The sequence below is a fragment of the Oncorhynchus gorbuscha genome, linkage group LG14 (assembly GCF_021184085.1).
Source record: "Oncorhynchus gorbuscha isolate QuinsamMale2020 ecotype Even-year linkage group LG14, OgorEven_v1.0, whole genome shotgun sequence".
NCBI lineage: Eukaryota > Metazoa > Chordata > Actinopteri > Salmoniformes > Salmonidae > Oncorhynchus > Oncorhynchus gorbuscha.
In genome coordinates this window covers 28,337,333-28,351,177 of record NC_060186.1, presented here as the reverse complement: position 1 = coordinate 28,351,177, position 13,845 = coordinate 28,337,333, and the positions used below count along the sequence as shown (strand labels likewise).

Genomic DNA, 13,845 nt, shown 5'->3' with positions numbered 1-13,845 from the left:
CCTGTATCACGCACTCCAGCAGGTATATCAGCAGGTATATATACCAAAGCCAACACCTACTTTGGCCGCCTTTCCTTACAGTTCTCTACTGCCAATGACTGAAATGAAAGGCAAAAATCACGGTTGGAGACTTATATCTCCCTCACTAACTTTAAGCATCTGAGCAGCTTACCGATCGCTGCAGCTGTACACAGTCCATCTGTAAATAGCCTATCCAACTACCTACCTCATCCCCATATTGTTTTTTAAATCTTTTGCACACCAGTATCTCTACTTGCACATCATCATCTGTACATCTATCACTCCAGTGTTAATTTACTAAATTGTAATTACTTCGCTACCATGGCCTATTTATTGCCTTTACGTCCTTACGCCATTTGCACAGATTGTATATATACCTCTTCTATTGTGTTATTGACTGTGTGTTTGTTTATTTCATGTATATCTCTGTGTTGTTGTTTGTGTCGCACTGCTTTGCTTTATCTTGGCCAGGTCGTAGTTGTAAATGAGAACTCAACTGGCCTACCTGGTTAAATAAAGGTGAAATAAAAAACTAAAATAAAAACGCTTTGACTAACACCACTGATTTCTCTATGCTACCTACCACAATTAATAGCCCAGTGTTTATTTGCTTAAATCACTGAACACAACAGGCGTCTACTTGAGACAGGCTTCAATATGAGCCAGGCATCTATTTTCCTTAATCCACACAGTTTTTGCTCATTTGCATATTTAATTGTTTAATTCCAGCATTCACTTCCAGCATTTTAATACATTTCCTACACTGTGTTATCATGTACACATTGTGTCAAGTTTCTTTTCTGAGTATGCCTCTGTTAAAAAAAATAATTAAAAAAACTTTTTGACAGAATCATTATTCTCCTTGACTGTGCATTTTCGTCAGTCCTTAATTTCGCCAATAGAAGGCGATCGGGCGATTTTTGGGGGTCTGTACTCCGGAAGTTGTTGGCTGTTTTTGGTAAATGTAATTGATGGAACCTCTGTAAACAATTCCTTTAGACCCTACGTTTCTTTGTTAGGGGCGTTTATTTGCTGAAATGTGTGCCATTGCCTGGCTATTAAAAGGGACAGGTGGATATTTGAGACAGCGTTTAATTCAAGTTTTATTGTATGCTACCAGCTATACCAACAGGAGTTAGCATTTAGCAGTCACTTCTAAACCGAAAAGGGACTACTTCTAAATGTTATGCAGCCAAATAAATCCAAATCAGACTTTAGTAACCAGTGGGCCTGTTACAATACATCAATCATGACGGATTTGACGAATATGCACTTTGTTAGATCAGATTTGTTGACTGTGCACCAATCTGGCAACCTTCTGCAATCCCCCAAAGTCTGCTTTCCAGTGACCTCTTTACGGCATCTATTGAAGTCTTGTGGTGGCATGAGGGGCGTTGTACAAAACAAAGTCTTCATCGATTGGATCATCTCTAACCAATCAAGAGTATCAATGTCAATTACACATTTTCTAACTGGATGCTTTATCCACGTGTGTTCTGACTCTGGCCCATTCGGTGAAGGGTTTTGGGGGGTTACTCAGATCCAGACTGATAGTGGAGAAGAAATAACGTCCGTGGCCTTAGCGTTTGGCCAGACCAAGTCTGGGTAGCCAGGCAACAAGAAAACATGCAAAAAGAAAAAGTGAGCGCTAGTTTGGTTCTCTTTACATGCCAAATATCAAGCAGCACCATTCGAGAACACTGCACTTTCATTTTACATCCCTGTAATCTAGTGAACAGTCTTAAAAGTAGACTCAGAAAAATGACATTGCCACCAGCAGCACAGCAGATACTGAAATGAGCGGATGCAAGACTTCGCTCTCACACAGTATCTGCTCATATACACAGTTCACTTCACCGTAGCCAGGGCATCAAAACAGCGGAGAAGTTGAGCCGCACGCTCTTAGTTGTCGCTGAAATTGACCCACTATGCTGTTTGCCTTTTGCATCTGTTATATCGCTGAGTCCACCTTTCAGAATACCTCCTTAACAATGTTCTGTACAAGAGTAGCCTGGAATCGAACTAAATTATAACACAACTATACATAGAAGTTTAAATGATTGACCTTTATCAAAAACTTTGAGTTAAGACGTGATGTAGGGCTATGGTTTTCATGGAGTTCTGTCTTTGCAGTTATTTTTCTTTAGAGTTGGAGAAATAATATCACGTACATTATTTTAAATATACAGTATTATATGGCATTTATCTTTACAAAAGCCAACATGGAAAATGGCAGACAACTTATCAATAATAATGGACATTATTTGTGTGTTATGATTGTTATTGTAGAAAGTTCATCAGTTATAGCATGATTGTAACTTCTCAATCCCAGCAGACAGAACAGTCTGTGCATTATCAGTTCATACATGTAGCTACATTGCTTTGTAACAAGACAAACATTTGTTCATTCATTGCCCATCTCTGTACCCTGTTAAACGTCCCAGGTTTCTCGGTTTCTTTATTTATTATTGAAAATCATATCAAAAATTGTATGACGCAGCAAAGAGGTCACCCTGTATTTTCAGACAACAGAACCAATAGATAGTTCTAAAAGCTTTATTGTCCGGCCAATTTACAGTGGAAGAACAAGAATCATTCCTCTTCTGCTTCGTCTCGCACTTCTTCAGTCGTCCCCTCATTTTCTATGGCTAAGCCTGCAGCAGGGCTGGTGTCCTGGGAGTCAGCAGGGCTGGTGTCAGGAGGGTTGTCTGGGGTATCTGAGAGGGGTTGGGGGGCCTCCTCGCAGGGAGGGTTGTCTGGGGTTGAGGAGAGGGGTTGAGGAGCATCCTTGCTGGGAAGGTTGGGTGATGATGCACCCATTGTTGATGGATCTACTGGTTCTGTAGCATCAGAAGGTGGTGAGTCTCCTTTCACTGGAGAAGTCTCTTCCCCTTCCTCTTCCATGCTCTCTTCTATAGGAGGTATCCCTTCTTCCGCCATCCCTCCTTCTACAGGAGCCTCTTCCGTTCCTTCTTTCTCCATAGAAGGCATCCCTTCTTCAACAGGTGTTAGATCGTCCTCGACCGGGGGCATATCCCCTTCGTTAGGAGCCATCCCGTCATCTTCCATCCCTTCTTCCATCTCATCCTCCACAGGGGGTATCATTCCCTCCTCTCTGCCCCCAGAGAAGCTCCTGTCTTGGTAGAGGAGCTTGAGCTGCTCTTCAAAGTACTCCTCCAGGCTCAGTCCTGCACCTCCCACCTCAGTGTCTGCCTGTCAATCAAACAAAAGTATTTTATAAAGCCCCTTTTACATCAGTTGTTGTCACAAAGTACTTTACGACTACCCGAGCTCAAAGAGCAAGCAAAGCAGAAGCGAAAGCACAGAATAAAACAGGAAAACAAGCACATCATTGTATGCTACTTATATCTCTAATTAAACAAGTGGTGTGTCTCTCAATTTTGTTAACACATTTTAGGGCTGGTTTCTGAAATAAGCCTTCTACTGGACTTTGAGCATACTTTTAGTCCATTCTAAATAGGCTTAACCTGTGTCTGGGAAACCAGGGCATTTTCAGTTTTGTGGTCCAATACAAAAACAAAATGTGAATCCTAGCGTTGTAAGCAAGCACCATAATCAAACCCAAGTGCATCATATTGTGTGTTGTGTAGTCTTGCCGTACCTGGTAATACTTTGCACAGTTCCTGAATATGAGCCTGACATCCTTGACAAACTCCTCAGCACTGCAGTAACGTGGGCTCTCCTTAGACTCCAGCCTGCTCTTCACTATAGACAGGTCCATTGGAGTCTCAATCAGCTCCTTATACTCTGGGATTGACTGGACATAGATGGGGGAAGCATCATTACTTAACTGTTATAAATTATCCAAAATGAATGGTGTGGTGTCTGGGGATTGGGAGTTAAGACAATTTTCTGACTCGATAGACAAAGTCGTATCGTATTGATTGAATTAAAATCATAGAGCAAAAATGTTCTATAGGGTAGTTGCAGTCTTACCAACGGTGAGGCAGGCTCCTGGAAATCTGTACTGAACTCGTTGCAGTAGATGCAGAGCAACAGTCTCTCACATTTCCTCTTATCAACTGGAGGGAATCTCTCTGATCCTGGCTCTTCCTTCATGGCTGGTGATTCTCCCTGGCTATCTGGGTTATACTCCATCTCAGGACTGGCCAGGTCACGACAGAACGAACAGAACCACTCACCACTGGAAACAGACACACACAGGGGGGTTAGTGAATTCACAATATTGCAGCCTCTTGTCTCTCTTTGGGGGTAAACAATTCCCAGTTTATATTACAAGGTACTGCACACTTATCACCCTTCAGAGACAGCTGCATTACATTTAACAGGCAGAGCAGGCAGGACTGTGCAGCTGTGAGTGGTGCATAGAAATGTAGTTGTTAATTACCTTGGAGACTCTTTAAGTGAAGGTATATGACAGTTCAGATGGAAGACTTTGGGACATCTGTCACAGCAGAGCAGTTCTCCCCCATTCTGACACACGGCACACCAGTCTTCATTCGGGTCGTCTTCAGAGACACCTGGGGCCTTTTCTCGGTCTGGTTGGGGGTCAGCCTCTAGCTCTACCTGGGTCTCTGGCTGGGCCTCTGCCTCTAGCTGGGACTCTGGCCGGGCCTCTGCCTCTAGCAGGGACTCTGGCCGGGCCTCTGCCTCTAGCAGGGACTCTGGCCGGGCCTCTGCCTCTAGCAGGGACTCTGGCCGGGCCTCTGCCTCTAGCAGGGACTCTGGCTGGGGCTCTGGCTCTAGCTGGGGCTCTGGCTCTAGCTGGGGCTCTGGCTCTAGCTGGGGCCCTGGCCAGACCTCTGGCTCTAGCTGGGGCCCTGGCCAGGCCTCTGGCTCTAGCTGGGGCTCTGGCTGGGGCTCTGGCTCTAGCTGGGGCTCCAACATGGGTGCTGGGATAGACTGCTGCTGGGGCTTGGGCTGGATGCCTGTACTGCTGTCTGGCAGGCTGGCTGAGGCTCCAACACTAGACTGCACCTGGAAGATAGAAGAGACATTAGGGAGATTCTATCGTTCATATATTATTGTATAGAATAGAATAGAATATACATATTTCAAAAGCACACATGCAGTCATACTTACAAAGCTGACTTCGTCATCGTCCTCTGGTTCGTCCTTGATGACGATGATTGGTCCGGGGGACGACCTTCGCCTCCGCTTAGCTGAGGGGGGAGCCGCAGCATGAGGCTCTGTACGCTTCCAGGAAGCAGACCTTCAACACAGAACCACAGATATTACAACCAGGAACACATCAACCACACGGTACATACAGGGGTTCACCTACCCTATGTTGGCTTCAGAGGAGGAAGATTTGGACATGGGGGAATTCTGTCTTCCTTGTGCTGAGGGGAGAAAGAGAAATGGGTTAAATTGAGAAATGTATGATTGGGCATGAATAGCTGATTTAATTATATTTAAAGTTTGTTTTAACAAATGAGGGAAGTGTGAGGGTGAGATGCCTACCATGTCTGTCTGGGAAGGCAGTGGCTAGGCTCGGAGCATAACTAGCTCTGGGGTTGGGCATGGATAATGATGAAGATCCACTGGGGTCACTCCTCCTCAGTTGTGCGGCTTCCATCATGTTACGCTGAGAACAACAACCAAAGAGTTACACTATTTCTCATGTGTTTGTTTGTGTGTGGTAAATACACAACCGGAGACATAAAATACATGTAAATACATTAAATAATGAGGTTTAGGTTCAGTTTATAGGAAACCGCATATACCTGGTGTATAGAGGCTTGAGTGCTGATGGGTCCTGTGTTAGGAGGTGCATGAGAGTAGCGGGAGGTACCCTGTAGCACATCCATTGGTTTGGGAGGGAAGCTGGAGTTGTGGATGAGATCCCTTAGAGACTAGAATGAGATATGGCACAAACAACAGAGGCAAGCATTTTTCACAAGTTTTGCAATTACTACAATTTTCTTTTTTAAAGACAATAACACAACTCAGTAAACAGAAATCATAATCGGTTCCTTTGCATCAGCTTGTCTCCATTTTATCATAACTGAAATAGCATGTTCTCAGTGACTCCGTGTCGGTTAACAGCAAAGAGCAAATCTACAACTTCAAAAAGGGATTAGAAAAAAAACAAAAAAGAATCACACACATACCTGAGGAGGGAAGCCTGCGTTTTGCAGCATAGAGGTGGGGCTCCTGGGGTTGGGATGGGTTTGGGGGCCGGGGGGTCCGTAACTCCGGCCTGGCTGCTGGATCTGGACCATGTTGGGGGGACCCTGTGATGGAGAACCCCCCTGGTGGGGCCTCTGTGGAGGTGGGCCCCCTGGACCTGGCCCCGGGAGTTTCAGACCCTGCTGGTACCAGGACCAATGATTGGGAGGGGGCTGTCCAGCCCTGTTGGGGTGCTGAGCAAGCTTCTCTACCTGCAGCTGGAGCTGGGCCAGGGTGCTCCCACGCTGGTGGGCGGTGGAGCCTGGAGGGAAGGCCCCGGGAGGGCCCTCTCCTCTAGGGCCGGGGCCAGGCTGGCTGGGGTGGCCAGGAGGGAAGCCCTGCTGCATGGAACTGGGCTGACGACCAGGGATTCTCTCTACTGCCAAAGACCCTTAGGAAATGCACAGAAACATGAACAAACATTAGTTCAACAAGGTCTGCATTTAAAATCATGGGGATTATTTTGGATTCGGCCTACAGTATCGGTCAGAACTGAAGTTTTAGCGTTCTTACCAAGGTCGACATTTGAGGCCCAGAAACCGGAGCGACACTGGAAGCGGACTGAGCTCTGAGGGACGATGGATGCGTTACAGTTGGCCCTCATTAGGTAATGGATTTGGCAAAGAATCTGAAAGAAAAGGTTTCTGAATCACTCAAATGCTTTTGAACATCACAAATTCAGTTTAAAATGAGTATTTCCACACAGAGCCGTCTGAACAATTTAGGTCAACATTTTCCCTCATGGGTTTAAAAGGTAGGCCAAAATAAATCCAACTCCCCAGTTAAAGTTATGGTTCCTACCAGTCTCTTGCAGTACAGCAGAGCTGTGCCACTGTGACTGGCTGTGGCCCACTTGGTGAAGTTGATGACGTGATCTAGATGTCTGGTCAGGTGGCTGACATCTTCTTGTTGTTTCTTCAGTCCGACCTCATGGTCCTTAGTCAGTGTCTGAAACAACCACCATGATTAGCACAAAGCTACTTACAAATATGCTCACATAGGTAATTAGAGCCACGTTAGCAGAAGTGTACATTATTTAATGTGGTGGTGAAATGACAACATGATTGCTCATGTCCTATTGAACAAGCATACCTCAAGTTGATTGACCAAGATTTTTCCCTTTCTGTTGATCTCCATGATCAAGTTGCAAATTGATTTCTTTATTTCATTGGTGACAGATTTGCGGTTTTCATCGACTTGCTGGAGTCTGAAAGAATAAAGATAGAAGTAAAAAGGAAATTATGAGTTTGCCTGTAGTCAATCATGCTATTGAACTTGTCTATGTACATAACATAAAATGGTATGTAGATGTTTGCACATTTAGTGTATGTAATAAGTAAGTTACCCATTGTTGATGCAATTGGACACTTCTTCAATGGCTTTCCTCTTCTCCTGTAGCTGATGTGTCATGTTTTCCAGGTGTTGCCTGTGGTTTCTGTAGGCATCCTCAAGGAACTGGTAACTGGAGAGACAAGGTATGCAGAGTAATGGGAAATTGAGCAATTATTTTCCTGTATTTGGTTTACTGGTGATATGGATTGATATGTAAAAACATGACTATGTGCAGGGAGATGTGTTCCCCTGGGGAAGGGAAACAGGAGGTAATCACGTATGTTTAAGTACCATATTTAAGTCATTTTGCGCCTGTTAATTATAGACTATCTGCTATAACAATTTTACTGCATTACAGCTCATAAGGAAATCAGTCAATTAAAATAAATGATTAGGCCCTAATCTATGGATTTCACATGACTGAGCAGGGGGTTCAGCCATGGGTGGGCACTTGGGAGCCAGGCCCACCCACTGGGGAACCAGGCACAACCACCCACAAGAGATTTATTACAGACAGAAATACTACTCCGTTTCAGGAAGCCGAATATGGAGGTCCTGGTGGTTACACATGGTCTGCAATTGTGAGGCAGGTTTGTCATAATTCCAAATTCTCAACGTTATGCGGCTTATGGTAGAGAAATTAACATTCAAACTCTGGCAACAACTCTGGTAGACATTCCTGCAGTCAGCATGCAAATTGCATGCTCCCTCAAAACTTGAGACATCTGTAACATTGTGTTGTGAGATAAAACTGCACATTTTAGAGTGGCCTTTTATTGTCTCCTGCACAAGGTGCACCTGTGTAATGATCATGCTGTTAAATCAACTTCTTGATACACCACACTTGTCAGGTGGATGGATTATCTTCCGCAAAGAAGAAATGCTCACTAACAGGGATGTAAACAAATGTGCACAAAATTTGAGAGAAATAAGCTTTTTGTGCATATGGAAAATTCATGGTATCTTTTATTTCAGCTCATGAAACCAACACCCAACACTTTACATGTTGCACTTATATTTTTGATGAGTATAAGTTTATGTTCCGACCTATGACCTGTTTATCTGTCAGTATCAAATGTCTGCCAGTGCTGAATGTTATGGTTCAAGTTTGACTGAGTCTAGGGCACACTGGTAATGTAATTTTTCTGTGACACAGATTCTATAGCAGCTGATGTGACTTCCTACAAGCCTCTTGGGCTGTGCTTACAGAACCTTTGGTGCTGTGTGATTAATATATAATTAGAGGTCCTCCCTGAAGGTGATCTCTCTGAATTCCTGTAATGAACCAGATATTTTTTTTTATTGATATTATCAACGACTGCTCTCCTTTTTGTTCACCTGAAAATCGCCTTTACACAGAGGATTAATACCAACACATGAAGCACAGGTACAAAAATACTTATGCCCATAGACTTCGTCATTGAGCTAACACTAGTTAGCATTGGCTTGCGAAACAAACTTCCTTCATACTGGACACAGAGACATAAGAATGGTATCCACTAATTCATCTGACTCTGGGGAAGCCTCACTGTCAAAATACCAAAGTATCCCTTTATGGTAGCTAAGCACGCCAAAAGTCGCCGCTAGCACTATGATGCAGTGTCTTAGACCGCTGCGCCACTCCAAAACAAATAAAAGGTGAGTAAAAGGTGGACATACTTGTGGTCTTTGTGCTTGAGCAGCTGACAGTCTCTGCATGTGAGACGGTCGCAGGTCTCACAGAACAGCTTGAGGGGCTCCTGCTTGTGGATGTCACAAAACACTGGCTTCTGTGTGGATGCACCAACAGCCTCTGGAATAAGACAAGAATTTAGCCTAGAAGAAAATAAATCACTACGCATTTACCCATCTACATATTTGTGATTCGGTTTCATAGGATTTAGTTGTGCAGCTCCTACCTACCACCTTCCTTGGCATTCTATTTTCTTACAGTATACAATTCAGAAAGCCAGATTTTCATAGAGTAGGCTACCTGGGGACATCTCTTCCTTCTGCCGTATGGTATGATCCCTGGTGAACTTGACTCGCTGGTGGGCCTCAATACATGTCACACACAGGAACTCCACACACTCCACACAGAACCCCGTGGCCTCTGTGTTGTCATCACAACTCATACACACCTGGAAATAGGGAAGGTAGAACATATGAGAAAGAACTTGCCTTTACGTGAATCCATGATTTTAGTCCTATGCAAAGGCAATGCTTCAGTGGTGACACATGGTATACAGTGCCCTCAGAAAGTATTCACACTCCTTGACTTATTCCACATTTTGTTGTGTTACAGCCTGAATTTAATTAAATAGAGATTTGTTGTCACTCTCCTAAATAAGTTCAGGAGTAAAAATTTGATTAACAAGTAACATAAGTTGTATGGACTCACCGTTTAACATTATTTTTGAATGAATTCCTCATCTCTGTACCCCACAATTATCTGTAAGATCCGTCACGTTTTTTTTATTGTATTTTTTATTTATCCGTTATTTTACCAGGTAAGTTGACTTAGAACACGTTCTCATTTACAGCAATGACCTGGGGACTAGTTACAGGGGAGAGGAGGGGGGTGAATGAGCCAATCGTAAACTGGGGATTATTAGGTGACCGTGATGGTTTGAGGGCCAGATTGGGAATTTAGCCAGGACACCGGGGTTAACACCCCTACTATTACGATAAGTGCCATGGGATCTTTAATGACCTCAGAGAGTCAGGACACCCGTTTAACGTCCCATCCGAAAGACAGCACCCTACACAGGGCAGTGTCCCCAATCACTGCCCTGCAACACCATTTCCAGCAGCATCTGGTCTCCTATCCAGGGACTGACCAGGATCAACCCTGCTTAGCTTCAGAAGCAAGCCAGCAGTGGTATGCAGGGTGGTATGCTGCTAGCAGTTGGGAAGTGAATTTCAAACACATAAAAAAATCACAAAAGACCAGGGAGGTTTTCCAATGCCTCGCAGAGTAGGGCACCTCTATTAGTAGATGGGTCAAAATAAAAAAGCAGACATTGAATATCCCTTTGATCACGGTGAAATTAATATTTACACTTTTGATCGTCTATCAATACACACTGTCACTACAAAAATACAGGGATCTTTCCTAACTCAGTTGCCGGAGAGGAAAGAAACCTCTCAGGGATTTCACCATGAGGCCGAAAGTGACTAACAGTTAGAGTTTAATGGCTGTGAAAGGGGTAAACTGAGGATGGAACAACAACATCGTAGTTACTCCACAAAATAAACCTAATTGACAGAGTGGAAAGAAAACCTGTAGAGAACAAAAATATTCCAAAATATGCATCCTGTTTGCAAGAAGGCACTAAAGTAATACTGCATAAAATGTGGCAAAGCAATTAACATTTTGCCCTGCATTCAAAGTGTTATATTTGAGGCAAATTCAAAACAACACATTACGAGTACCATTCTCCATATTTTCAAGCATAGTGGTGGCTTCACCATGATATGGGTATGATTGTTATTGTTAAGGACTAGGAAGTTTTTCCAGGACAAAAAAATTAACTGAGCTAAGTACAGGCAAAATCTTAAGGGAAAACCTGCTTTCGTCTGCTTTCCAACAGACACTGGGAGATGAATTCACATTTCAGCAGGACAACCTCAAACACAAGGCCAAATCTACACAGGAGGTTCATACCAATAAGACAGTGAATGTTCTTGAGTGCGAGTTCAAGTTTTGACTTAAATCCGCTTGAAAATCTATGGCAAGACCTGAAAATGGTTGTCTTGCAATGATCAACAACCAATTTGACAGAGCTTGAATAATTTTGAAAGGGATAATGGGCGAATGTTGCACAATCCAGGTGTGGAAAGCTCTTCAAGTCATACTCAGAAAGACTCCCAACTGTAATTGCTGTTTCTACAAAGTATTGACTCAAGGGTGTGAATACTTATGTAAATGAGATAGTTCTGTATTTAATTTGAATGTTTTTACTTTGTCATTATGGGGTAATGTGGGAAGATGGGTGAGAAAAAAATATATTAAATCGATTTTGAATTAAAGCTTTAACACGACAAAATGTGGAATAAGTCAAGGGGTATCAATACTTTCTACAGGCACTGGGTCTCGGTCAGTAAGCACTTATTACCTGACCTTACCAGACAAGGACTCACCAACTGAATTTTTTTTCTCCCCATTTGAGCGTACCATTTGTGACCCTTCCTGGTAACCAATATTAACGCACCTGACTGGTCTTCTCCACTGTGCTGCTGGGAACCTCCACAGAGTCCTTCACAAAGAAGTTATCGAGCACCTCCACCTCCCAGCACTCTTGTCGACACACTGGGCAGCGGATCACATTGACTGGAACCAGTGGAATAACATACACAGAAATTAGTAAGGCATCTATTAATATTTACAACCAATCTGACAGACGATTTTGAAAATCAAGTAAGGCCAAGTTACAAAAGAATTCTGCGTTTTAATGAAAAGTTGCAATGATTATCCTGCACTTCAGTGACTAGTAGTCGGACTACAGTAATCAACTTTCCGATAAACAAACTGACGGATCTCACGTGGTTTCGAGCTGTCCACTTGAAGTTGCGGGTCGCGCCGTTGTTCAGTGTTGACTAAGTTCCTTGAAGGAGGTGGAAGACACTTATTGCAGAAAGAGTGGAGGCATGGCAGAAGTTTCGGCTCTCTGTTATGGAAATTCAACTTGCAGACAGGGCAAGTGTCCATGAGACCGAGGCTGCCTCCTAGCTGTTTCGCCCTCTCCTCTTCAGCTGGCAAGCTCTCTGCCTCGTTTTCCACAATAATAACAAGGTCATCGTTGTCCACAGCAGCTTCCGGGCTCTCATCCATTGTCTCTGTTATAGCTGTGTGCCTATTCAAGATGGACTTGGGTGCTTGGAAACCAATCACTGTTAGCTAGCTAGCGGATACTAGCTAATGTTAGCTAGTCTCTCTAGTCTGTTAACGTCGAAATCTGTTGGGCATATATCTTGTACGAGCAAAGTTCATGGTTCATACATAATACTACCTTCCGAAATGACCCCCAGTAATGGCAGGTTTAGCCAACGTTAGTATAAAAACATTAATTTCAAAGGTTTAACTCTGCGGTTGGGAAGCTAGCTGGCTAACGTTAGCTAGATGACACATTTGCTACTACGAAGGATGACGCAACTTAATTATTAAATAGCTGCCTAGTGTCAATGAAACTGAACAATGATAGAGGACACATAATAGTAATTTTGTACAATAAACGTGCAATACAAACTTATATCAATGGAAATGGCTTGCTACCATTTGTACAAACAACATTATCTCCGCCCGAAAAAAAAAAACTCACGCAGGCCCCAGCATGCACTTCGACTTTCTATGGTACAGCGACAAGTGCAGGACAAAATATCTTGTTAAATTAGAAAGGCGTTTTTTAATTGTTCAAGGAAATCAACATAAGCAAATAACAATATACCAAGTTTAAAAAAAACCATTATGCATTTCTTTGATTTTCTCACAGTCATATTTACTTAGATGATTCCTCATTCATTGTCAATTTATTAATCCCTCCCTGAGTCCCTGCCAGCAAAAGCCCAGTAGCCTGGAGAGGAGTTGATGGGCAGGGACCAAAGGGTAACACGAGGATAGCCTATCCATTATCTTCGGAAGTCCAGAGAGGACATATGAATACAAAATCAATTCCCTCGTTATGTCGAGATCACAACTTATTTTTCTCATGGTCACAACATAACAAGCGTTGTTTTGTCGAGGTCACGAAATAAACTCTATAAATTGGAGTGGACGAATTGATGATAGATTGACAGTATGATTGAGGTGGCAGAGCCCACGGTGGATCCGCACATATATTTTTGTTGATTGCTAGTAGATTTTGTGCTAATATGATGCATAACTGATATTTATATAATTCTAAGGGACACTTCTTGTTTTATGGATAATATTTAAATATACAGGGTGGGTGATCTCCATTCCTGACAGGCTGATCAGATTCAATTGGTTGTGAAGGCAGAGAAGTGAGATTTTCACCGCTCAACAATCTTCTTCCTGGGACACGTCATCGCTGAAGGGAATGTCCAGATAAATCCTGAAAAGGTGAGGGCGGTGGTGGATTGGCCCCAACCCACATCCAGGGTGCAGCTACAATGGTTTCTGGGGTGTGCTAATTTATAACGCTGTTTCATTTGGGGCAACAGCACCCTGGCGGCTCCCCTCTCTGCACTCACCTTTCCCAAGGTACCGTTCACATGGTCCCCAGCTGTTGACAAGGCATTTGTGGACTTTAAGCAGCGGTTCACCACAGCCCCCATCCTCATCCATCCACATCCGGCCTGTCAGTTTGTGGTTGAGGTCAATGCTTCTGATGTGGGAGT

At 43.5% G+C, this 13,845-nt stretch overlaps 1 protein-coding gene across 2 annotated transcripts; it reads right to left on the bottom strand.

Annotated features, from left to right (window-relative positions):
* Nucleotides 1-1,106: 1,106 nt before the first annotated feature.
* On the bottom strand, nt 1,107-12,834 carry LOC123994746 (transcription intermediary factor 1-alpha-like). Of its 2 annotated transcripts, none has more exons than XM_046297698.1 (17): nt 12,022-12,834; nt 11,700-11,818; nt 9,479-9,626; nt 9,166-9,298; nt 7,520-7,636; nt 7,267-7,381; nt 6,976-7,122; nt 6,688-6,802; nt 6,117-6,565; nt 5,730-5,858; nt 5,467-5,590; nt 5,288-5,345; nt 5,086-5,215; nt 4,391-4,980; nt 3,979-4,186; nt 3,644-3,799; nt 1,107-3,234 (listed from the first exon to the last, which is right to left on the bottom strand). In XM_046297698.1, exons 1-17 carry the CDS (start codon nt 12,317-12,319, stop codon nt 2,614-2,616), a joined length of 3,657 nt encoding a protein of 1,218 aa, XP_046153654.1. In that variant the 5' UTR covers nt 12,320-12,834; the 3' UTR covers nt 1,107-2,613. The 2 variants fall into 2 exon arrangements, with proteins under 2 accessions (XP_046153654.1, XP_046153655.1); XM_046297699.1 differs by having other exon boundaries at nt 12,031-12,834.
* Nucleotides 12,835-13,845: the final 1,011 nt, after the last annotated feature.

Coding starts and splice junctions, on each gene's coding strand:
- LOC123994746 (XM_046297698.1), bottom strand. CDS start 12,319: ATGGATGAGAGCCCGGAAGCTGCTGTGGACAACGATGACCTTGTTATT. Junction 5,859..6,116: donor ACGCAGGCTTCCCTCCTCAG/GTATGTGTGTGA, acceptor ATCTCATTCTAG/TCTCTAAGGGATCTCATCCA. Junction 3,235..3,643: donor ACTGTGCAAAGTATTACCAG/GTACGGCAAGAC, acceptor TTTGATTGACAG/GCAGACACTGAGGTGGGAGG.